The sequence below is a fragment of the Neopsephotus bourkii genome, unplaced genomic scaffold, assembly GCF_033783945.1.
Source record: "Neopsephotus bourkii isolate Nb327-2 ecotype Australia unplaced genomic scaffold, CSIRO-AGI_Nbou_v1 NB_1287, whole genome shotgun sequence".
Taxonomy (NCBI): domain Eukaryota; kingdom Metazoa; phylum Chordata; class Aves; order Psittaciformes; family Psittacidae; genus Neopsephotus; species Neopsephotus bourkii.
This window is the reverse complement of record NW_026901771.1, coordinates 4,909,084-4,934,252: the sequence shown is the minus strand read 5'-3', so window position 1 is coordinate 4,934,252 and position 25,169 is coordinate 4,909,084. Positions and strand designations below refer to the sequence as shown.

Below are 25,169 nucleotides of genomic sequence, written 5' to 3'. Positions count from 1 at the left end.
TCTCACATGGACATGTATGTAAATATTTCTTTCAGCACTCTGCCACCCTACTTCTTGCTTCTCCGCTTCTCTTTACAAGCTAATAGACATATCCTTTTCCATCTGACCCAACACACACAGCTTGTCTCTGCTCTTCACTTCCAAGCTGAGAAAGTTGGGCCTGGAGAAGAGAAGCTGCATGGAGACCTCAGAGCAGCTTCCAGTGTCTAAAGGGGCCTACAAGGATGCTGGAGAGAGACTCTTCATCAGGGACTGTAGTGACAGGACAAGGGGTGATGGGTTCAAACTGAAACAGGGGAAGTTCAGGTTAGATATAAGAAGTTATTTACTGTGAGGGTGCTGGGGTGCTGGCACAGGGTGCCCAGAGAAGCTGTGACTGCCCCATCCCTGGCAGTGCTCAAGGCCAGGGGCTTGGAGCAACCCGGTCTAGTTTGAGGTGTCCCTGCCCGTGGGAGGGGGCTGGAACTGGATGAGCTTTAAGGTCCCTTCCAATGCAAACCAGCCTGTGATTCTATGATTCTAAGTCTCCTCACTACTGTGGAATTACTAACAGGTCCAACACGAGCAAAATGCTCCCCTGCATCCTTCATAGAGTGGGGTAAGGCCAAAAAGACCCTCAAACTCACGGTGAAGTGACTCAACTCCCTGCAAAACCAAAGGCCAGTGCAAGCTGAGCTGTAAGTGACCCTCCGCCATGGGAGCCCCCGCTTCCACCAGCCCCAGGCAGCCAGAGGGCCCCAAAGAGGGCTTGCTGGCTGCTGACACGCACCAGGAGACCTCTTAAACTGCTGCCGGGAGGGGGATAACACAGGTGGCGGCCAGTACCGAGGCCAGCAGCAAGACCAAACCAGGACAAGGACCAAGACCAGGATCAAGACCAAGGCCAGTACCAAGACCAAACGGGACCCCGCGCCACCCCGGCCCCACTTCCGCCCTCACCCATGATGGCCGCGCTGCCCACGTGACCCCGGCAGCACCCGCCTGCCGCAGACAAAGGCCGGCGGTTTCCCTGGCAACCGCTTCGGCGTCTTCCGCCTCCTCCTTCGCCTACGGCAAGCGACGAGCGGCACAAGAGGCCGGCGCCGGGGGTAGGTGAAGCGCAACCCTGCCCTGCCGCGGAGAGCCCGGGGCTGGGGAGGGCGGGCGGAGGTGGCTCCAGGCACGGGGATCAATTCCGCAGGCAGAACACCCCCTTTCCCAGTAGCAGGGAAGGGTGCGGGGCATGCGGCCTGCCCCCCTGCACCCTGCTTCAGGTGATGCGGCTGCAACCGGAACCCCAACAGCAGCGAGTGGCTGATGTGGCTTCTGCCTCCTCTGCCCCAGGGAGGGTGCAATATACACACAGTGTGTCCCTAGGGCAACAGGTAACAGCCTCAAGCGGCATCAGGAGAGGTTTAGACTGGAGATGAGGATCAATTCCTTCCCCAAAGGGTGCTCAGGTATTGGAACAGGCTGCCCAGGTCACTGCTGGAGTCGCCATCCCTGGAAGTGTTCATACACTGTGTAGAGAAGGTCCTCAAGTGCCATGGGTTAGTGGTGGCCTTGTCAGTGCTGGGGAACGGTTGGATTTGATGGTCTTAAAGGTCTTTTCCAACCTGTTTGGTTCTGTGATTTGAAGTAAAGCAGTGAGCAAGTGAGGATCAGCACTTTTACACCCACTGTGTCGCTCAGACCGTGTCTAAGGCTTGGGCTTCAGTGAGTTTAAATGAAGCTCCTACGCTCATGGGCAAAGGGCAGATATAAATTAAAGCCTATTAGTGCTTGCTCTAAGAGGGGCTGCAACAGAAAGGTGCAGTAATGGGATGTATCTGGCCTGTGGGGCTACGCATTTAAAACACTTTTTGTTCTTTACCTGTTAAATACTTCAGCAAGGTCATGCTGAATCTGAAATGGAGGAATCTAGCACACCGCCAGCTGCTGGAACATCTAAGGACCGGGCACCTGTAGCTGAATCCCCACCTTCACTACCAGCTTCTCAGGACCGGTCACCTGGCACTGATTTTCCCACATCCTCTATGTGTGAAACTTCGGACCAGCCAAAGGTGTACGAAGACCCCTTTGAAGTCTCTGTTAAGTACATGGAGAAACACAAAATCCAGAAGATATTTCAGGTGAAATTTCTCTTTCCCTTCTCCTCTTTCCAGAGGCTGGCTTGAGAAGTTTGGCCTAATGTTAGCTTGGACTAAATTATCCCTTCCCTGGATCTCTCCTTGCCCTGTGCTTTCTTAGGTGTAAACCTAAGAAATACAGTAGAAAAAGGGCTCCTGACCATCTTTGGAGGGTGAAAGAGATGCCAGTGTTGAAGCAGAAATGCAGACCACATCTGCCCACAGATCAATTCTTCTTTCCTTCTGTCTGTCTCAGGAGATCACAGAAAAACTGGTGTACGAGAAGCCCGATGACCCCTTGCAGTTCATGTTGGCTCAGGTATGGTGCCTTGCTGAGGCTCGGTGGGGACTCTCTTGTTAGGGCCACAGCAGAAAGGTACGTGGTCCACCCATGACTATTTTTCTCACTCCATGTCTGCCCTGTCTGAGATGAAGAGAAGCACAGGGCAGGAGCAGAGTGCCCAGGGTGAAAGGGACCACATGTGCTCTAAAAGGAGGGGGAGGAGAGGTATAGGAGGGTGGAAGAATCTGGATGATTGCTACCTGAGATGTGAAGGAAGCTTAGGGACAGAGATAAGGCCCCTCTGTGTCCCTGGTGACCCTTTTTTATCTCCCTCTATTCCACACTGGGATATATCATACATCCTTATTTAGGAGATCTGTCTGCTGATCCTGCAACATTAAATTAAAATACAGGAAATTCGGTCAGTGGAGTGAGGCAGTAGTCTAGGGGTTAGTTAGAATTGTGGGGAGCTCCATGGGGAAAGGAGGAGGTTAGAGGAAAGAGCAGAGAAAGAGAGTCTTTTCCTTCACTGCTCTCTAGTCAGTCAGGGGGAGCACCTTGCTGTGCTGTACTGAATGCAGAACCTGCAGGGGAATGACAAGGTCAGTTCTGGGCACCAGTGGTAAGGAAATAGGCTCCCGAATGACCCTTTTCCTTTTGCTCAGGTGCAGTCTATGATAAGTGCCAGGGAGGCAGGCACATCAGAGGGAATGTTGGAGGAGGACGAAGATGAGATGTTTCTGGAAGAGGTCCTGTGAATCTTTTGGCCGCTACTGACCTTGTTATTATGGTATTGCCCGGGGCCTTCATATCACCTTGCTCCTATAATCATTGGCAGTAACTTGGAACAGGTCTGCTTCTGTCTCTGACTCCTGATTTTTCTGTTCTGTGTCATTATGCTTCCCTTTGGGGTTAAATCCTGAAACCAAGTATTGGTTTGGATGCCCAAACCCTAATCCTACAATGTGCACGGACCTGCATGCACATATTGCACATCTCAAGGAGGCAGGTCTGCTGAACTCCTATGCAGTCTCTGCATACAAATACATAAATTCCACATTTGGGTCATGCCCAGACTTTGGTCTTCCATCCAGAGAAGCCTCACAGCACAGACAACGGAAGCATAAAAGCCAGTAGAACTAAAAAGCAGCCCTGGATGACCCACAGTCCTCTCCTTTTTCATGCTGCATTGCTGGCTTACTGTCTCCAGCTATGCAGCAGCGCAAGTGCCCATCTAACACTTTGGGAGGCTGGGTCTGTGGCTTTCTCACTGCACCCAAAATTCCTCTGATGCAAAAAGCTGTCTGTCTGCTTCTTCCACACACTGGGCACAGCTGCCTTACCCTTAACCATCCCTGCTTTTGGGGGTTAGCCTGCTTGTATCATTGCAAGTACAGTGTCTATTTTGATAACCAGAACAGTAAAGCAACAGTTGCCTGCACGCTCTGTGGCTTCAGAAGACATTACTGCTCAGGAATGTGGGAGGTGAATAAAACGAAACAAACCAAAACCAAGTTCTGGCAGCCCAGAGGATTCAGAGTCAAGGTACACTTTGCAAACGTGTCAGCTGAACGGCTTTGGAGTCTCAAAACACAGTCTTCATTTTCATACTTCCCCAGTGACTGTTTCTACCCTTAAAGAAACTCTGTCTTTCTTGTCTCTTGCCTGAAGATTATTGAAAATGTGCAGCAGAGCATACTGTTATTTTGGCTGCATTTAATGTGTATGTGCAGTAGATGCCAGGGAGTCTTTTGTCACTACAGACTTTTCTCTTTTTTTAGGCAAGTGCTCTAATTTCATGACGGATGGTAGTGTATTCCCAAATGACTGTCTCTATGGCTATGAAGAGAGCACCATAGAAACTTATCTCCCATCTATCTATTTTCAGCTAAAAGTCTGATGATTAGGTTGTGTGATACTCCACAGCAGAGCTTGGGCCCAAAAAGTCTGGGGAAAACAGAAGCAAGCATTTGGCATGCAAATTCTGTGTCTAAGAAGAGCTGCCTTTCAGTCTAAGGTTCTCAAACAGGATAAGTTAACTCATGTGTTCCCAGTTTAGAGACAGGTAAGCACCCCTGTCACTCACAGGGCAAAAAGGTTTTCAAGGTTATTGTGAGTCTAAAGATTCAATTAAGGTCTTCATGGGTTTTATAAGAGGTTTGATGGAGACTTTGACATGTGGAGCAGTGAGATGCTTTTGAAAGCCCTACTTCAGCACCTGGAAGAATTGGACACTGAATGAAACTGAGAGACAGCTTGTTTTTCAACCTAATATATTTTTGATCAGGAATTTATAGACAGCCATGTGCATACGTGCACTGTGAATGTAAGGGAAGTGCTATTTCAGGCCTGTAAACCAGGAAATGCATGGAAGATGGAGACAGTGGCAGAAGACTTCTCATGTGTATGGTCACTTGTCAGCATGTTGTCACAAGAGATGGAGAAGTTGGCGTGTCTTTGAATTTTGTGGTGGAACAGGATTAGGGTGCTTTGGGGTACAGGTTTAGCTGTGAATTTCCTGTTTCTATCATTTGTGTACTGTATTTTATGTATTACAGGTACTGAGAACTGTTGTTCTCTTTTACTTATGAAAACCTGTTGACTTGTAACATATTCTGGGACTATAGGTGTATGCCTTCAACCTCCTTTCAGCATTAAGGGAGTTACGCAAGGAAAGATCCTTAATTTCTCTGTCAGATAAGTTGAAGTGAGCTGAAAGCAGTCTTCTTTTGCAAGAGAGGCCCTACCCAGTGCTCCTCAGCAATCTCAGGACCAAAATCTTCCTTTGGTGGGCTGACCACCTTATCTCACACTGACAAAGTTGCTGAGTGGTAGCAAGAAGTCCTTCCAGTGCACATAAGAGAGAGCAACTGCCTTCTCTGTTTCTCAGGCCTCTAAGATGATTTGTTTGTATTTTGAAGTGCATTTTTTTTCCAAGGAAAAAAGTCCAGGACCTCAATTTTATGACAACTAAAAAGCATCCTGCAGCAGGTGTGCAGATTATTGTGTTTAAACCAGTGACACAGAGCTGTCCTTGTTGATTTGCTTCAGTTTTGCTGATAAATACACCTTAGAATCATAGGATCTGTGAAGACCATCAAGTCCAACCGTTACCCCAGGACTGCCAAGACCATCACTAACCCATGTCACTGAGGGCCTCTCTAGAAAAATTCTACCTCACATGAAGGCACTAATGCACCACACTGTTGGTGTGTATGAAGGCTTTTCTGTGGTGAAGAAAAGGAGAAAGATTAGATTTTAAATGGAGACATTTATCGTAGTCTTAATTTCAAAGTGACAGTGCCTTTTCCATAATCTCTTTCCCAAACCACTGGATCCGTGTTTCTTCTTCATAAGTGGACATTTGTCAACGTGACATTAAACTGTCGTTAAATTTCTTGCCTTGGGTGCTCCAAAGGAATTAACAGTTCATTGTGTCTAACTGAAACTATTCCATATAAGTCCTTATAGCACACTAGTCACAGTATATTTGAATGCCCTCCAGTAGTGTGCTAAGCAACGTGACTAACATCTGTTGTTTGTTCTTTCTCCTCTCCACCAGGGAGATGCCTGTGCACTGAAGTGCATTCTTTCTAAAAGGCTGGTTTGGGTTTCTTGTCCACACCTGTGTATGGCTGCGTGCTTCTAATGGACAGGGGTAGGTCATGGAGTGGGAGGTGGGGAGGTTGGAGGTACTCAGTAATTCCCAAGGATGTTTCCTCCATAGTTTAAGCTGGGCACTGAGAAAGTGGAGTATTTTCACAGGCAAGATTATTTTGTTGATCCATGGACTGTCACAGAAGTGTGACATCCAGTTCAGCTGCCGAAGAGCATGGTGTTATGGTGCACACACCCTTTGTGTTGTACTCACCCAGAAGCAGGGTGCAGAAGAGCCAACCAGAATGAAAGTGTAGTCACCATGTCTTGGATCAAAACATCCATTTCTTTTTCTGCCACATCTGTATGGAGCTTAAAATGTCTCAGATGCCCTGAGCAATACTTAAGTTGCCTGTGTACTGCTGCTAACCAATGAGAAACAAAATGATGTTGTAACTGCTGATTAAAGAGCCTTTGAAAAGTTCACACAGACCCTGCTCTGCTTCTTAGTTAGGTGGAGGGCACAAGCAAGATAGCTCTTCAATGGCCAGCTACTTACAGCATGAGACATTTCATTGTGACTCACTGGGTATGAATCATTGCTAAATAACACCAACTTGAAGTTAGTTTAATGCCATTGATTTCAAAGTTTCACAAGCATGTGAAACTCAAAGTAGGCAGCAACAACTATTCAGGGCTTCCGCGTCTGAAATGGAAGAAATTAACCACTTGTTTGTAAAGCCTGACAAGGCTCAAGAAAGAGCTCAAGCTGATGACTGGAGAATGTGGGAGTTCTTAGAAAGGGAATACTTCAGAGCAGATTGATCAAACCCCATCTGACATGCCTTCAGTTGTATTCAAGGAAAAGCTTCTCTTAACCATTCTTTGAGCCAGATGAAACATAGAAGAAGAAACATTCCCTTAAGGTCAGGCATCAATACACATGGCTGCATTTCTGTTTTGGGACTGCCTTCAGGGAAAGCATTGTTGTAGCAGCATCAAAAAGGCCATGCCTCAACATAAACAACTGAAAGGGGGAACTTTGTGTTGCTGAGGTGACATGGGTTGGATGAACAGTCACTTGCCTCTTCTCCTGGGGAAAGGTAGTGGGCTGGAATGTCACTGCTGAGCAGCTGAAGTTAGGCAAAGCAATCCCTACACATACTATACACATAATATATACATAATTCAAGACTGGGAATTGACTGCAGGCACCGCAGTAGTTGATCTGTATTAGAAAGAGCTGGTGTGAATGACTGGAGTGGCTCTTCCTTTCTCCCTTAAGGCTTTAATCTCAATTCCTAAACTGCAGTGACATAATACCAGAGAAGAAACACACTATGAGATGGGCTCACTTTTTTGTGTGTGTGGTGTTATTTAATTTGAGACCAAAATGAGCCTTTTGTTCATTGTCACTCATTAAAGTGGCAAGAGATGGAGGAATATGAGGCTACATAGAGCCAGACTTGTGAAGGTGCACAGATATCTAGCACAGTTCACAAGTAAAAAGGTGGGCATTGTAACTGAGGGAGTGCAGCACCCAGTTTATGCTGTCCATAAAAGCTTCACTGTAAACTTACAAGCCCTTAAGGCAAATATCTTATTTGGAATCACACTTAATTCTTCCTACAAACTAGGAGACAGGATTAGGGCTAGGGAGTTTGTAAGAACAAGAGGTCACCTCCGACCTTCCTCCTTCCCATCCTTCAGCTTCTAGTATAAAACAGGAAACAGAAGTGAGTGAAGACATGTGGAACAACACAGTTGTTTGTTACTGGGAAAAAGGCATATCATACCAGCCCTTGAAGCAAACCAGTTCCCACCTTGAGTAGCTTCTGGTGTTGGACATGAGTAGACATCAGGGAGAAGGGTATATTAAATGCAGGCAAGTGATCAGAGAGCCAACTTTTAACAGTGTCTCCAGGTTGCACAAACACCATGAACACCACAGGAGTCCCTTTGAAGAGCAGAGCGATGCCTGCTCTATCCCACTCTTGTTTAAGCATCCCCTTTGGTCTGGCATAATATCCTGCCTCTTTGCAAGGAGCTGCAGGGAAGGGCAGTGTGCTGGATCCCCACAGTACTGAAACCAAGTACTGCCTATTGGAAAACCCAGCTTTTGGTCCTGTTGTTTGAAACCACGGTAGCATAACAGAGCTATCTTGAGAGACTCCTTGACCATGGTATGATGCCATCATGCTGATATGTGTTTGACGTGGCAGATAGGAGTGTATATGGGAGAAGCTCACCTGCTGTTGGGAGCAACAGCTCCCTACTTTTTGCCCTATTAGATGTCTAAATGTTTTCAAATGAAGAGCAAAGCTCCTCACAAAAGTTAAGAGCTGAGCAGGCTCCAGCACAGTTATATGAAGAATTAATTGTCTAAGGCACCTTTCATAGGTACCTTAGCAGTTGTCCATAAGCCTTCCTGTCTTTTCAGAACTCCTGCTGAAAAACGGCGCTGGAGTAGTAGGTTAAAAAGCATCTTGAAGAAAAAGGAGGGTGAAACTTAACCTTTCCCATGTGTGCCCATGAGAGGGCAGCACAGACCGGCTGAGTCTTCTCTAAAGTCTAGTAAGAGGCAGGGAGGCTAACTCCAAAGAGTGTACGTCCAGCCATGGAGTAAAGGAGAAAAGGTCCATGTAAAACGACTGGATGCGTCCATCTCGCACCTGAAACCAAAACCCAGTTACGGATAGGTACAGGTCTGAGTGGGTCAAACCCCAGGTACATGACAGGGTCCGAGTCTCAGAGGCTTCTCAGGAAAGTTTCCAGGTCCTTACTGAAACCTTAGAAGAGCGTTTGAGAGGAAGAGCATTGGACAATGCCTACAGTTCTATCAAAGCAATGAGTCATGTGTGTGAGACATCAACCACACCCTTGCCAAAGCATAGGCTGTCACCCCATGGGTACTATAAACTTGGCCAAGACACACATGCTATTTATTTCCATCCCAGTGCCCCTAAACATTGCACCAGCCAACACCCCTTTGCTATTCCCCTTTCCTCTGGCTGCTGAGGTTCTTGCGATAAGGCTGTAGCTTGACTGTCCTCTCTCTTTCTCTTTGATGCTCCATCCCTATGGCAAGATGGATGGTGGAGATGAGACATATGCTTGCAGCACTTGCCTTGCAGCATGTTGGAAAGTGGATAGTGACAGGCAAGCGTATGTAGATGGCAGTGCTCTGCTGCCAGCGTGCTACAGCCTCCCACACCAGAAGCAGCTAACGCAGAGGAGGGAAGCAGTATGGATTTGGGGGGGATGAGTTATCCCCAGGTACCTTTTAATAATGAGCTGGAACAATTAATATGAGCAAATTTGTTTGCCCCCTTGCAAACAAAGTAGTAAAGGTGCCCAAACAAGACATCTTCTTTCTACCATGTTGTGGCTTGTGACTGACGCAGGGGATCTTGGAGGAGAGAGTTTTAACCATCAGCAAGAGCAATGCAGTCACTAGGTCCAGACAGAACAGCTTGTTCCCAGTGTGTTATATGAAATTCAACTGAACCACCAGCACCAAAAGTTCATCACAGTGGCAAGGCCAGTTAGGAGACAGGACCACATCCTAATAAATATATTGACACTGACATATGCAGTATTCCAGAGGCCAGAAAGCTCTCAAAATAACAATACAGAGATACTTTCTAAGCAGACCTTCTCTGGACATTGTCAGCTTTTTAAAGGAGCTATCTAAAACACAAGCAGAAAGTTTCTGTCTTCTCAAAAGTCTTATGTCCTGAATGTATTTTGTAAGATCTCAGGTAACGTGACGTTTCTAGCCTCCTGTGAGCCTTCCATGTGGTCAGGCTCCCATTCAGAGTGAGCTCGCCTGCCCTCATCTCACAATGAGATTCAAGGGGAAGCCACGTCCCATTTACTGACCCTTTTTACGCCATCAAGGGTGTTGGCTGGGCAACGCCACTCTTGAAGGGCTTGGCTCCCCTCCCCTGCCTGGAGAATGTCCATGGTGGGAGGAGAACCAGGGCAGGGTTTGACCTCCCGCTCCCCCCAGGCTCCTCTGTGCTTATCTTCTGGTCCCTGCACATACAAATATGTGACCTGTGGGTTGCTGCAAGGCCAAGGTGAGATCAGCTCGAAGATGCAGATCTTTTGGTCTAGGTGTTCCCTTGCAGAAGTTGGCCTCAGGCCTGTGAAGATGCTCTCCTATGAGTTTCCTTTGTAGCCAGCAAAGGAAAAGAGGCATCCTCAGGGTAAGATTTAGAGCCCAAATCTCTCTCAATGTGTACAAGAAGGCAGCCTGAGGGTCTTCATTATTCAACAGCAGTAGCAGCCAGCAGAGGTTAACCTTTATGAACATCCACTATTCCTCTAAGCTTCTGGGTTGCAACCACTGAGAAAGGGAGCCACAGCAGTGGCCTGATTGTTAACAGTGGGGTACAGAGATTTCATTTGTTACTGCCTTTACCACATGTGCAGATTCCACTATGAGCAGTGGAATTTTCAGGGGGAAGCAGTTCCCTGCCTTAACCCAGTTCTTTACCAGACAGAGCAGCTTCCTCCAAGTTCTTCATCCTTGCTGCCTGTGAGGAGAAGAAACAGTCCTTTCTGAAAGGCTCAAAGTACAGATTTTCATGCTATCGCATGATTCCAGTAGCTTGGGCTTAATGGAGACACCCAAAATTGCAAGTCTTAACAACACCAACATACAGCCACGATTATAAGCTCATGAATAAATCCACCTTACAAAACGAGGATAAAAAAGGTGTATCCCTCTCCTTCCCCAAAAGATTAAGAAACCCCAATCTTTGAGAGAATCATAGAACCACAGAAAGTGAGCTTTATGGCAGTCTTCTTAGGAATGGAGAGTGCAATGCCATGTTTAAGGGTGGATTATGCATTGCCAAATGCAAATCCCAGGATTACCAGCATCACAAAGGTGCCTGTATCTGAGCTTTCTGTACTGCTCTTCACCAAGGTACATGAAGTTTTAGAAAGAAGCTACTTACTGCATTCCACGTTATACTAAATATATACATACAGTCCTGCTTTTTCAGGCTATATGTTTGCAGACCTAGCCCAGGGACCCTGTGGTTTATCCTAACCCACTATAATTAGCCCATGGTCGTTGCTAACGGTATGCCATTTGTCTCCCCACACTCAGCACTGTTTGGTAAACAATTTCAGGCACAGGGCTGCTCTCCCCTGATCTCCCTAGGTGGTGTTCACTTGTTTATCCTCCACACCCTGCAGTTACTCCTCTCTCTTGAGGCTGAGAGCTATAGAAGTGGCAAAGAAAGGGCAAAAATGCTCTATAAAGGGGGAGGCAGCTGTAGCAAAAGCCAGGACGTGGCTCAGGAGGCAGCAGGCAAGGCTGGCTTGAAGCCAGGCCAGCTGCAAACCCAAGGGACATCTGTCCCCCATGGCTCACATCCTCACCCCCCCGTGTGGATGCACTGAGACAGGAGAGAAGGCATCCATGAGGAATTCCCTTCTCCTCCATGGAGGAGCTGGCCCCTGGCCATGGCACATGGAGGGTCTGGGTGGCAGGCATGAGCCTGAGCCCCAAATCTGGCCGAGGGAAGGAAGATTGAACTGCGGAGGGGGAAGCAGCTGTTTGCAGCCCTCCTGGGAATGCGGGAGTGAAGCCGGAGGGCAGGCAGGAATTGGGGCTGGTCAGGGAGAGGTCACTGACCGTGGTGGTGAGGATGGGACTCTGCCTTGAAAGGTGCCCTCATGGGCAACGCTTGTGCGGCGTGCTGTGGTAGGGATGCTCGGATGCATTCCCAGCAGTGATGCTCTGCCCTGCTGCTGTGTGCTGCAGGAACCATCATCCAAACCGTCCTCCCCCTGCGACCAAACAATGTGCATCCAGCTGAATGTGCATGGGTCTTGTATGAGCTTGGCCAACACTGCAGCCACGCTGCTCGGATGTGGGATTTCCTAACTGTGAGATCTGATCTTCCCATGCAGCACTGCGAATGCAGTTAGGAGCCTCCTGTTCATGGATGGGAGTGGTTCCTTCGTGATGCTGGCATGAGGCAGTCACAGGAATGACACCTGGGACCCTGCTGCTTTGGCCGTGACCTCTATTTCCTCCCTGTGTGCTTCGTCCCTCCCTAATTCCTCCCTCTCACATTCTTAAACCATTATTTTATGAAGAAAAAAATCAAACTATATAGGAAGGGTATTCTTAGAGTAGGAGCAGGGCCAGCCCATTGGAATTGCCCACAGCATCTCATCAGCCCTTTTCAGCATCTTTATTCTCACTTTGGGCATCCTCCAGCATCCCCAACCTGCCAATTCTGAGAAAGCACAGCATACTTTGTGACAGGCGTGTTCTCACATTGCCCTGTCATACACAGAGCACATTGCTATAGTTAAGCAGCAGAGCTCCTGAGAAATCTCATTTTACACCCCCATCTGAAAATGGGCCAGGCTGTGGCCTCAGCATCTGACTGTTCCTCTAGTGAAACCCCAGATCGCAGCGTGTCTTCACTCCTGAGCCAGCACTTTGCCTTTAACTCACATATAAACAGAGGTGCATGTGGATCTATGTGTGGATACATGTGAGGAAAGCACATATATTAATGGATTTGTATATGTGCATGTGTGTGTATGTACATATGGCTCTGTGAGGGGGAATGGGTGTGCACTCTTGAGTCTGTAACTTTTGGAAGTGCAAGAGCTTGCACAGATGTATGGGTCTGTTATATAGAGGTGTTGCCACAGATCGTCTGAAGTATGCCAGCGCAAGCACAGACCTACAGGGGAGGCTAAAGCAGCCACAGGCACCTCACTGGAAGTACCCATGGTGGCACTTGGGCTTCCCACTGCATGGTTGGTCACCCCACTGCATGCCCTTGTTCAAGTCTCTGATGCTCTGCTCTGCACATGCGTTCATGCAAGCTCATAGTCTCAGCCACACCACGGCTGTCAAAAGATGGGGTGGTGAATGCACTGAAATAGACATCACGTGTTGTAGGGAGCACAAACAATGGGCAAACAGGTCTGAGTTATTTACATCCAGACAAATCTGCACCCTTACTCTTGAACACCCAAATGACAAGCTTATTGTCCCTGTCTACTCGATCAGGTTGGCTGCAATGGCTATATCCTCTTTTGCATATTGCTGTGATACCTCATGGAGCTGGAAATGCCAAAAGCCAGGGTGAAATCTCATAGGGATCTTACAGGAGAGCTGGATCTCTCTTCAGTTGTCTCCAAATACCAAGGAGATCCATAAAAAGTTCTCACTGATTTCCCACAAGATAGTTACAACGATGGCTACCAAGGAGATATATAGATATTCTTCTGACTTTTGCTTTTGACTTATGAAGGGCTCTAGAAACATCACCCTTCCTAAGGCCATTATTCGTTTGGCTGGTTTTTGCACCAGCAGATGAAGAACCCCAAGCACAACCACCTGCACTTCTGCCAGAGATGTGCTCAAGGCTCCAGTAATGTGAATTATGGCTTTTGGCAGACCTGTAGAGGAATCAGTGAGGGAGAAGAAGGTGAGAGACGTTACTTTTCTGCTGTGTGCCTCAGCCTTAGCCCCTCTCAGTTCATTACAGGCCAATTAATACATGGCGTATATTAAATATGTCTATGCTTGACTTTGCTCTGTCTTAAGAAGCCTGAATGTGTTAAAACTGCCAAGGAAATGCAATAGTCTCCCCACTTTCCATGTTCTCCACAGTTGTCTTGCAGGGTAGCCAACGCCTACACTTCTGTTTCCAAAGAAAATCCCAACCTAAATGAAATGAAAATGGATCCAACCCAACCCACTGGATTTTCCCCATGCAACGTAATGAAATGAAAACACTGGCATTATTTTACACTTTCTTTTTTCCTCGTCAGCCCATTCTTCTTATACCCACGTTCAAGTAGCACTCCAGCAATCCTAATACTTGCACTTACGTCCTTCCAACTTGCCCATCCTCTTTAAAGTTCAAGTGTCTCGTACAGGTGAGTCACTCACCCACCCTTTGGAGAGTGTAATAATAGACATTTTTGGAGCGTTGTGCTTTCAGCACGACGGCATTCCGATACGATCTAAGGATCACAGAGACACCCTCCGGTCCCAGAGGCACTGGCGAACAGGTTTGGCTAGAAAAAAATAGTTTTCCTCATGTGATGGGCACCCTACCAATCACAAAGCACTTTCCTCAAGCCATCCGGGCTCTTTAAAGCCCAGTGGAGGGGTGAGAAAAGGGGCTTTTTCAGCTCTGGAGGTGGGTCGGGGTTGCTGTTGGGAAGCATCACAAGAAGAGAGGGGTGAGTGCTTTGCTTTGGTCATCGTCTTCCTCTCAATGAGCTGTAAGTGTCTGTTAGGAGGAAAGGAGTCTTTTAAGGTTTAATGTTTGGTATTTTAACCCCTGGGCTGTGTTTAGTATGTGGGAGTCTGGTACCTGGATAAGGTTAACTGCAGAAGATAATATATTTCATCCTTCTTACCTCAGGCTTTGTCTTCTCTACGGCTCTTTTAATCTGTTTCATATTTTCTCTCCTAAAGACTGGGGAGAAGGGAATGGGAAAATTAAATGTGTTGCAAGGAGTGTAAAAAAAGCAGGAATTGTTGCAGGGAAAGATGATCCCTGTCATTCCCCTTCACTTGTGAAAATAGGAAAGGCAAAAAAAACCCCACTCAGCTTGTTTTGGCTGTGCTGATCTAATAAGGGAGAGAGGAAAAACCTACCTCCCAGCTCTATTTCCCAGGTAATTATGCTTGATGATGATTTACCAGCCACTCCACCATTCACACAGGCTTCATTTCACAGCAATCTTTCTCAAAAGGAAACTTAATTAGTTTCTGACCCCTGCTTGATGCCGAGCTTTGGTTTTGCTTTATTTTTCTCCCCTGGTAGCACAGAATAATTGGCTGGCTCTTCCTTTCCTGAGCGTGCTTGACTCCTAGTGCACAAGCCCTTCTCTGTCAGAGGTGGCTGCATTTTGATACAGGTAGAGCAACGGGGGAAGTCCGGCAGGGCAGAAGGAATGTGTGGGGTTGTATGCTCTGGAGCTGTTTGCTTTCCAATAGGTAAACAAGTGATGAATCGACACTTGTAAAGCATTTGGCTTCTTACAGCAGTGTCCAAGCAACTCGTCAATAGCATATTTAATTGCATCCTCTTTAAAACTGTGTAACCCTGAAGATGGCCCAGGCACTTGGAAATTATCTTCTCTTTAAGCCCTTTAATAGATACATTTTCTGCTAAAACAACCAGGGGGGGAAAGGAAGGTTTATTATTGCTGTTTGGCCCCTCTGTGCATCAGTGTCTAGAGCAGGTCAGGTCTGTGTCTCACAGAGGCTTCCCATGGCACTGGCATGGGCACCAATGCTGGCACAGCACCTCCGGCAGCAGTTCCACCCCACTGGCTTCCCTCCATCAGTGCCCCAGCCTCATCTTGCTCCTGCCTGTAGAAACATGCTCTGCAGCTGAGCACAAGGGGCAGGAGGTGTGGGGCCCAGGTGGGTGCGGGATGAGGTTTCTGCCGTTGGATGGGTTTGTTTAGTTGCGCTCGAGTGGAGTGGAACCCATCAGCCAAGGTGTGTGGAGCACATGAGTAATAAAACAAATGTGGCCCTTGTCTCTGCCTCCTTACACAAGGAGGTGAATGCAACGCCCTGCACAGGGGCGCTGAAGCAGAGGGGAGCCCCTGTTAAGTCCCTTTGATGTGCTGTGACCTCCATAAGCAGGGTGCAGAGACAAATGATGCTCACAGGGTTGTTTTTGGACACTCCTTAGTCACAGTGCTGTGATACCACCATGAAAACTGATACAAAACACAAAGTATTCAAAATGCAACCCACTTCTGCATGGGACAATGCCAAACCAGTTCTTACCCACTAAGGTTTTTTGGATGGAGATGGAGTAGGACTAAGCTAAGCAGGCGGCATTCACCTCTAAGGCTATTGAAAACCTGTCCCACTCTGCAGAAAGAGTGTGGAAGCTTCAAAATATCAACAATCCCAATGCATGTGAGGGATGAACAACAGAGACTGAATCCTGCTTGAATCCAGGAACTGCCATGTGCAGGGCTTCCTTTGAGAGCTTAACTAGGGCTGTCACCTAAAATACAAGTCTCTGCAGAAAGGAGAGTCCCTTTCAGCTCCCAAAGTTCTGCTGCATATCATGCAGAGCCACTCTGAGCAGAGGAAGGGAGGAGAGATCAAGAAAGCTACAAGGGCATGAAAATAACAGATCCTGTGCAACTTGTGGAGGAATAGGGGGAAAGAGGGCTACTGCTGCTCCTGGGCTCTGATGAGCTCAGCTGGACCTTTATGGGCATCAAGAGTGCATTGAGGGTTTGAGGGGAGAGAATAGGGGAGATGCTGGAGTCTGAGTTCTGACCAGGGCATCGGGAAGATGAAGAACTATGTGCTTGAGGAGGGACAGAGGTTTTCCTGGTACAATGGGATCAACAGACATCTTTCCAGAGCTGCTTGTAGCATGGAGCAAAGTGTGTGGCAGTGATAACTGAATACCTGGGAACTAGACGGATTATGACTTAATTACAAGGTACACAAGATGTGCTGAGGAACACTAGGTCCATGCAAGTTCGAGGCTGAAATCCCAGGAACTGGTCACCTTCTTGAGTGCAGATTCTGGATAACGACTGCATCCAAAGCTCTGATTTTCTCAGGGGTTTCCCAGAAGCCCCCAGGAAACTGTATTTGAGTGGCAAAACTGATCCCAACCAGCCTCAAGGAAGTCTTCTGCACCTCCCAACTGATCAGTGTCCGCAGGCAGGAGCTGCTGGTTCCTGTCGCTCGGGGGATGGGAGGAGGACTTCAACTCTTGTCACACCCAAGGGTGGATGAGAGTCATACCTGCATGCAGCTCGCCTTGGGCAAGCCAGCCAGGGTTTGCCTCATGTACCAAGTACTGTGCGAGATGCTCTTGCTTAACACAGCTTAGCTCAGAGTCATAAGGAGCAGGCAGCCCATGGAAAGACCCAGATCTATTACAGTGTGTATTGTTAGATCTACATTAAAGGCTCTTCCTTCCCTTTTCCTCTTCTTGGACTCTGCTTCCCCCACCCCACAATTCCACTGGATATAAGTAAGGTACTTGAATGCCTTAAGCTCCTTAGAAGCTTGTCACCATCCAGCTGATATCTGTGTGATGGGGACTGTGTGCAGCTTTCCTCCCAGCTACAGTAGCCTAGGAGATGGGATTGCCCCAGGACAAGAGGTTTGCTAACTTGGACTGGTGTGACTGCATTAATACCTGCCCAACGAAAGGGAAGAGTGAACCAGGTCCTGCCTGCCAGGGAGGAGAAGAAGGCCAGCCTGTGGGGAAGAAAGCACATGGAGTGGGTGGACAGCCCACATACAAGGTGTTGTTACACTGCAGGGGGGTCTGTAGGAGAAAAAGGGAGGGAGAAAGAGCTTTCTGCAATGTTAAGGAAAGGGTTGTGGGTTTGGTAATCACTCTTGTTGTGATCTGTCGTGCTAGCCACATGGCACACTCAGTCCTGCTGTCTTCACCTGCTTTTCCATGTAGTAGTCAGGGTTCACATGCCTGCATTCAAACAGGGAAGATTTCCTTGCTTTTTGGACTGACCTCTGACTTGGGGTGTCTCTTAGTTAGCAATAAGTAAAGGCTTTTTGAAATTCTCTTGAGTTTGCAGCAAAAGATCCATGAACCAGGCAATGGTGTCCCCAGCTTCAAGATGAGTAGAGGACCACCATCCATCTCAGGTTTGGCAGACTCCACAGTGTTGTATTGTAGATCACAGGTAACCAGACATTGCCCAAACCAAGATTTGACCTGCAAGGCTGTTCTTTGTTCCCCCCTGAGCATGCTGGCTGGTGAACAAGTTTGTTAGGGACAAAGCTTCAGTTGAAGTTGTGAGCCTGTCATTTTCAGATACAGAGCAATACAGCTTCAGGCATCTTAGGCTGGCCTCCAAAGGCTTGGCTAGGAATACAAATGTCTTCTCACCTTGGAAATAATGGCCATCCCCAGTCCCATTATCATGGGAAAACATTTATGTGGTCTTCTGTTTGTATAATGGGGAGAGCACTGGAGATGTCTCCCCTGGGTCAGTAACCCCAGCAAGAGGAGGCACTAGTGCAGATACTCCGGCTGTTCAAGCTGCTTGTCCTTTGGTCTGCTCAAGTCAAGCCCACTTTAGCTTTTCTTTCACAGCTTGTATTTTCTTAACCACCCAGCAAATGCAACTGTCTTGGGATTGGGTTTCCCCCCCCGCCTCCATGCACACATGTGCTCCATCCCTTTGAAAGAAGGACTTGGTTGGCGCTGGCATCTGGGCTTGTTTCTCCAAGAGGTCTGACACCTCTGACTAGTGCCTTTATGCTGCTCCTTGTGGAAGGGGGTGAATTCAATGTGGGGTGCCTGGCCGCAGCCTGCAGGATATAGCACTCTCAGGAATTTGCTGGGAATGCTATTTGGCCTGGGTCCCATGAGCCAGCTGCAGCCTAAGCTGCTCCATCCCTCCCTTGCACCTGACTGGGAATGGGTGTCTCAGCTCTAGTTCCTGGCATGGGTGGGAGATGGGGCTACTCTTACACTAAGTTGTTGCCAAGCTGTGTGCTGTAGTTACATGTGTAGGGTACTGCTAAAGCACTGTGGTTGCTAGTTTGGTCCTGTTGGTAGTGCCGGCCAAAATTAACAGCCAGGAGGGTGTACAGCACATCCTTGGATAAAGCCAGCTCCTCTGGAAGAGAAGCAAGATGAAGGCACTGAACTTGTCCACTGTTCATCTGTGTGTAGCTGGTGTTTCTAACCAGATGGAAATGCAACTCCATGGGCTGATATCTGCATAGGTGCTGTTGTGGTGATGAAAACCCTACCCAAAAGGAAGCCAAAGATACTGTCCCTGAGTGGTCCCAATCTTCTGTAGCTCAAACCTCAAAGGGAGTTTGAGTTACCGGTTTCACACCTGGGGAAGTTTCTCCTCTGTAGCTGCTATGAAGCAAGGGTTGGGAGGTGTACAGAAAGGCTGGCAGGTTCTGCCTGTCCTTCTCCTTAGGGATAATATCTATTTCTGAGTGAAGCCTATTATACTGGTCTAACTGAAGACTGTCTTTGGATTTTCCCAGGTTGCATGAAGAACTGAGGATGGCAAAAAGTGATGGCATACGCATCTTACAGGGTCTATTAGTCTTTGGGAATGTGGTCATTGGGGTAAGTGAAGTGGAACAAGTATGGGTGGAGGCTTCCTTCTAGTATGACACTTCTTAAAACAGCAGTTCCCAGCCATGAAATCCTTCTTCATACGTTAATTCTACACATAAGTACACCAGTAAAGCATGAGAGGAGGGGTAAAGGAGAGCTCTGTTAGCTCATGAGTTGGGTGGTGAGGGGACAGCAGGGGCTGATCCACAAGACCAACATGAGTTCTAGGTGAAAATCTCTTGCTGCTGACCAACATCTTCCCAGCCACCTCCATCCATATAGTGATGGGAAAGGTTCTGTTGATTCTTAACATCCTCAAATCCTAGGTCTGGTCTCTGAGGTCTAGGCTGGCTGAGTTTTGTCTGCATCTCTTCTGTGAAGGCCCAATACAAGATATTGTAGAGCTGGGCAGAGGAGGAGTTGAGTAGCTCCTGTTTGACAGGAAGTTGAATGAAAGAAAAGAGGTCTCCATCTTTTTCTATCTCTTCTATTTCTTTGGGGAAGCTCCATTTAATGGATTTCCTGAACTTGCACTTTTCAGATGTGCGGCATTGCCCTGACAGCAGAGTGCATTTTCTTTGTGTCTGATCCCCATGGTCTCTACCCTCTGCTGGAAGCCACAGAAAACGATGACATCTATGCTGCTGCCTGGATTGGCATCTTTGTTGGCTTTGCACTCTTTGTTCTGTCTATCCTTGGTATCGTTGGAGTCATTAAGTCCAACAAGACCTTGCTGCTTGTGGTAAGTGTGGCAATGTTTGCCTACCTAATTGCTGCAAACTGACAAAATGCTGCCTTAGTTTCCCTGCTCACCTTAGTAATCACACGTTGAGCAAAGACAGCTTCTACTAGTGGTAGGGAGCCAAAGGTTCTTCTTTATCATGGCTTAGTGTCCCACATGGTGAGGACACGTGCTTGAGAAAATCCTAAATCAGGCTGAGGGAATGAATGGTGGCAGCCACAATGGAGGTTTAAGCTGACTGGCTTGACTCTGACCTTGCCCTGAAGCAATGCAGAAGCACTTGTGCAATCAGATGTAGCTGGGATGTGGTTTAGATTCTTCTTTCTCCCCACCAGTTACTGACTTTCAGCTGTCCTACACCGTTCAGTTAAGGAGCTGATAAGTAATCACTTCTGTACAAGGCATTAGTATGTGTTAGTATACCAAATAAGGGTTCAGTTGAGAACACTAGACATCAGCAGGCAGGCAGAAATTACAGGGGTGGGGACAGAGAGCTTTGGCTAAGCCAAGAACAATGTTAAGGTGTGAACAAATCTCTGTACAATTTATCTCTTAGTCCCTTAGGTTGGCAGTGATTGGTGCTTTCATTAATGAAGGGTAGAGCCGAAACCTCTGGAATCGGCTCTCTCTTGGATTAATGTGGGATGGCAGGCTGTTTTAACCAAGAGACACTTAGAGATCTGAAATCTTGTGCCATGAACTGGCCAGCAAACAAACGAGGGAAGAGAATTCTCTTACGTCTGAATTTTGGTGTCTTGTCTGAAACCCAAGGCTGTGGTACAGGAGAGAGTACAAGGGGCAGAAGCCGGGGTAAGAAGGAAATAAATGGCTTGAATCCAAGAAGAACATTGTAAATAGTGGAAGGAGAAATAGAGACATGAGAACACGAAGAGGAAAATCGGAAAGGTTAAAGGGATTGTGCTGAGAAGGGAAGAGAAACAGTGAATAGACTCTAAGCTGATCGTCAGGATATTTTTCATGAAGGATCTATTTTCATGAAAGATCTTTGTTCGCATAGTACCAATGCTGAGGAAATCTCACGATGCAAAATCAGGAGGATCTGAAAGACACCCTAAATTGCACCTTCTGCTTCTCCAAAGTAGGAGCTCTCCTGATAGGAGTGAATGGCTTCTTGCTAAAAATCTTATAGCTGGCAAGTGGAAGAGGAAGGAGGAGACATCGCACAAGCATAAGTCGCTAAAGAGATGCAACAAAGAAAAGGGCAAACGTTATTCTAGGGCATATCAGACAAAACATTTTCCATGAAGGCAGGGTGATATTAATGCCATGAGCTGCTGATGAGATCTTGTCTGGGAGAGGTAGAACAAGCCCAGTCATACACCTTCAAGAAAGCAGAAGAGAAGGGCTACATGAATGTTCAGGGCATATAGAGGACTGAAGGTAGGATAGCCTGGCCTCTGCTGCCTTAAATTGTAGAATCATAGAATCAACTAGGTTGAAAAAGACTTTTCAGATTAGTTTCATGCTTAATCTTGAAAAGACTGCTTAGCTGTTCCCCCTAACTCTGCTGTCTGTCTCCCACAGTACATCATTCTGATGCTGATCACTTATGCATTTGAAATGGCTTCTTGCATCACAGCAGCGACTCACAGGGACTTTGTGAGTATTTCTTTCCTCAAGTATTCTTGCAAGCCACATTGGGTAATGTTGCAGTTCCACAGCACACAGTGGTCCCTTTCAGTGTAGTAAATGGCTGGTATGGTGGTACAGTGTAAATGCAGAGAACTGCTGAGATAAAATAAGACCCCACGAAGAAACTCTCCGACATTATTATTCTAATCAAGGAAATTACTTTGTTCTTTTTAAAATAGCTTTATTTTTAACACTTTAAAACATTTGCAACCTTGTAGTTAAGGAAATACCAGTGTGAATTAGCTGAATCATCGATGCATTGTTTAGTTATCATATATGCAGAAGACAAATCTTCAACATTGCCCTAGGCAGTGTTACTGGTGAGGGAAAGATTATGTGGGTTGTTGGAGATATTGGTAGGGAGGGAAATTACTTGTGGTGCTATAGTTCCAAGCAACATATCAAATGTAACCCCTATATTCTGCACATCTCCTGTGATACAACATCTGGTAGAGCCTGTTTAAGAGTCATGCTCAAGATCTATGTCTTTGTTGCTCCTCTGCTTCAAATCCTGCTCTTTATGTAAAACTGGGAGAGAAGCAGCATTCCTGTTCTCCAGGAAGACACTGAAATAAGCAAACAAACCCACCCCAAATAACACTGTATTTGCTTTACATGGTCACTTATTCAAATAGTTTCTGCAGTCTTCACCGTTTGGGTTTGTTTTTCTATAGCTCACTCCAAATCTCTTCCTGAAGCAAATGCTGGAGAGGTATAAGAAGTCAGAGCCAGACAATAACAATGACAAATGGATGATTGATGGAGTCACAGATACATGGGATAAAATCATGGTTCAGGTAATAATAACACAGAAATATCTCACTAATTGCTAAATCCTCTGCAGCCCTGGAATTTCAAGGCCTCCTTGGGGCCACTCAGTAATGAAAGAGGACGGCATCTGCCTTGAACCTTAGAGAAAGTCCTGCCACCCTCCCTGCTTTGCTCGTTTATCAGATGGCAGACTGTCAAATGCAGGCACTCCAGAAATGTCCACTATAAATCTGTGGTTAATGCCTAACCAGCCGTGTGGAGGGCTTTGACCTGCTCCCATAAAGACCATTCCCTTCTCTTGCCCTGCAGAACCAGTGCTGCGGGGTGCATGGCCCCTCCGACTGGCAGGAGTACACGTCCGCCTTCCGCGCCACTCACAATGATGCTGACTACCCTTGGCCACGCAACTGCTGTGTTTTGGATGACCAAGGGTCACCCACCAACCTCGATGGCTGCAAGCTTGGAGTCCCTGGCTACTATAACAGCAACGTAAGATCCTCTCAGCTTTTCACAGTTAACATACGTTGGTCAAAACCACCTTGCTGGAAGGGAAGGTGTTCAGAAGCTTTCTGGAGGAGAAGCAACACCTGTAGTATCCATGTTGCTGAACCCAGGATAGGTTGTAAAAAGGCTTTCCTTATGGAGAGAGAGCTATTAAGAAAACTTGCCTAATGCCATCAGTAAGAACTGACACCTCCAACATGTAGATGGACAGCAGCTAAATCAAACTTAGTCCAAAGTTTAGTGCACACAGTATAAGTGAGCAAGTCAATAGCTCTCCTCCTCAAGGTAGAACTTTTCAGTAGACAAGCTTGTCCTGTTCAGTCTTATGGGTCACGAGCATCAACTGCCACACTAGTAAGCATTTCTAGAAGGTGTTCAAGCTTCCAAATTTGCTTACAGCTTCTTGCTTCTGGAGGTCAGCTCTGTGTTGGCTAAGTTTGGTTATGTATATATACTTGGCAAGTGGATAGCACAGGAGTGCCAGTCCTTGAAGTGTCTGAGATGGGCCTACTTTGTATTTGAAACTAGAAACAGTACTCTATCTGCAAGTTATCAATAAGCAATGTAGCTCCAGCTTGTCTTCTTGAGACCTTATGAGCTACCCAAGCTGCAGTAGGAGAGGAGCCTGTCACCTCAGTCTCCCTCACAGGTGGATAATCTCGTCTCCCTGTGACACAAGCTCAGAGCTGCTGCTGATTCATCCATTCACGGTTGTCTTACAGGGTTGTTATGACGCTATTTCTGGGCCTGTAAACACACAAGCCTGGGGTGTTGCCTGGTTTGGTTTTGCCATCCTCTGCTGGACTGTGAGTACTTAATATTTGCCTCTATTTCCGCTTCTCTTTTCTTTCTAATCCACACCCAATTGGGTGGAGGTGGATGACAGGGCTGACTCATTTAAAGGGGCTGTAGATTATAGTTATTCTTTCGTCACCAATTTGCTTGTAGCCTGTTTCACTGACAGGGCTACATTTGCGAGTTCCACTCCATTCTGGCTTCCACAATGTGAGGAGCTAGATGGCCTTCCAGCCTTTTGTGGCTTGCGGCCACCTCAGTAATGCAACACAGCCAACACAGCTTGCAGGTACTTGTTTGTGAAAGGTATTGGATCATCTAAACAGCAGTCATGACAGATAATTCAGTTTGTAGTTCAAAGACTTTGTACGAGTGTTCTAAGTACTCAGGGTGCAGCAGCTTCATGACGGATAATCCCCAACAAGCTGAGTGATCCACTCAAGTAGTTATGGCTGCACATGCCTTCTTTGTTCACTGTGAAACTTCTGTGCAGATTAAAAGCTTTAAGCTTCCTCTGCCTGAACAGACTTGGCTTATCAAGAATTTCTGTTGCTTTCTCCTACCAATAGGACCAAATGGGGCTGGGGGAGAGGTGGGGAGAAGGAAAAAGGGGAGCAGAGAAACCCAGTGGTCTTGTCATTTCAGTTCTTCGTCCTCCTTGGTACCATGTTCTTCTGGAGCAGAATTGACTACTGAAGGCCCGGTTTCCTCAGCGCTGCCCTGGAGCACCATGTGAAACAGCATTTGTCTCCTGCTCCATTTCCCTTGTGCCATGGAGGATTTGAAGTTTTCCCACTACCTCTCCCATATACACTTTTGCCCTCTAAAAACTTGACACATATTGCTGATAAGTCCAGGAAAGAATCTTCTTGTTCCTTATTTGCCCCTTGTTCTCCAGCCTTAATGCCTCCTGGCTGAGGCACAATCCTTGTGCAAGAAATCCTTGGAGCATCAGATTAAGAAGTGATCTGATTTGCTCTATGATACCATCAGAAAGGAAAATGTCCATACACATTTGCTTCAGAAAAACGTCTCTCTAAAACTATGTTGAATGTAACTCATAATGCTAAAGGCTCCAGCAAGGGCTATGTGAGCAAAGCTGTAACCTCCTGTGACCAATAAAGACAGATGCTGCAAGGGAGAAAAGTGCAGACCTCTCTAATCTATCTTATTGTTCAGCTTCTGTTCCTGGTCTCTGTCACCCCTTGCCTTAGAATAAGGCAGATTCTCAAAGAGTTTAAGTGTGGCAGCAGTAAAGCAATGTCAGGGATAAAAAATCTGCTGCTCGTTAAGCCCTAAATCCAAGCCTGCCTCCTGTCACTGATGGAACCACTGCATGTGCTCCTGCCCTCAGAAGTGCCAGTCCAGGAGAAGCTCCACTTGCTTCAAAAAAACTCTTATGTACTTTACACAAGATTCATGCAGAGTAAGTGGGGACCTGTGCTGTAGTTGGCTTTGTGAAAGTGGCTGTCTCAAGCCCTTAGGTTACCACGCTTCTTGCTTCAGCTACCTACCTGTGTATGGTCACATCCCCTATGTACTTCTCCTTCATACCCAGATCGGGTAGAACAAAAGGTAAATAATGACAAGGAATAACTCCTGTGAAT

At 47.0% G+C, this 25,169-nt stretch overlaps 1 protein-coding gene across 5 annotated transcripts; it reads left to right on the top strand.

Moving 5' to 3' along the window:
* The first annotated feature begins 954 nt into the window (after positions 1 to 954).
* Positions 955 to 24,952, top strand: UPK1B (uroplakin 1B). 5 transcript variants are annotated; one of them, XM_061365570.1, is made up of 11 exons: positions 955 to 1,092; positions 1,869 to 2,111; positions 2,365 to 2,427; positions 3,057 to 3,181; positions 19,022 to 19,106; positions 19,639 to 19,839; positions 21,385 to 21,459; positions 22,167 to 22,289; positions 22,573 to 22,752; positions 23,490 to 23,573; positions 24,208 to 24,952. In XM_061365570.1, the coding sequence occupies exons 5-11, from the start codon at positions 19,041 to 19,043 to the stop codon at positions 24,256 to 24,258; spliced, it is 780 nt and encodes a 259-aa protein (XP_061221554.1). In that variant the 5' UTR covers positions 955 to 1,092; positions 1,869 to 2,111; positions 2,365 to 2,427; positions 3,057 to 3,181; positions 19,022 to 19,040; the 3' UTR covers positions 24,259 to 24,952. The 5 variants fall into 5 exon arrangements, with proteins under 5 accessions (XP_061221554.1, XP_061221551.1, XP_061221555.1 ...); XM_061365567.1 differs by lacking the exon at positions 3,057 to 3,181; XM_061365569.1 differs by lacking the exon at positions 3,057 to 3,181 and having other exon boundaries at positions 986 to 1,092; positions 1,972 to 2,111.
* The last annotated feature ends 217 nt before the right edge of the window (positions 24,953 to 25,169 follow it).

Bases quoted from the DNA above. Each gene is read 5' to 3' on its own strand.
- UPK1B (XM_061365567.1), top strand. From the start codon at position 2,399: ATGACCCCTTGCAGTTCATGTTGGCTCAG. The intron at 2,428-19,021 runs GTATGGTGCCTT...GGATTTTCCCAG, and splicing joins TGCAGTTCATGTTGGCTCAG to GTTGCATGAAGAACTGAGGA. The intron at 22,290-22,572 runs GTAATAATAACA...CTTGCCCTGCAG, and splicing joins GGGATAAAATCATGGTTCAG to AACCAGTGCTGCGGGGTGCA.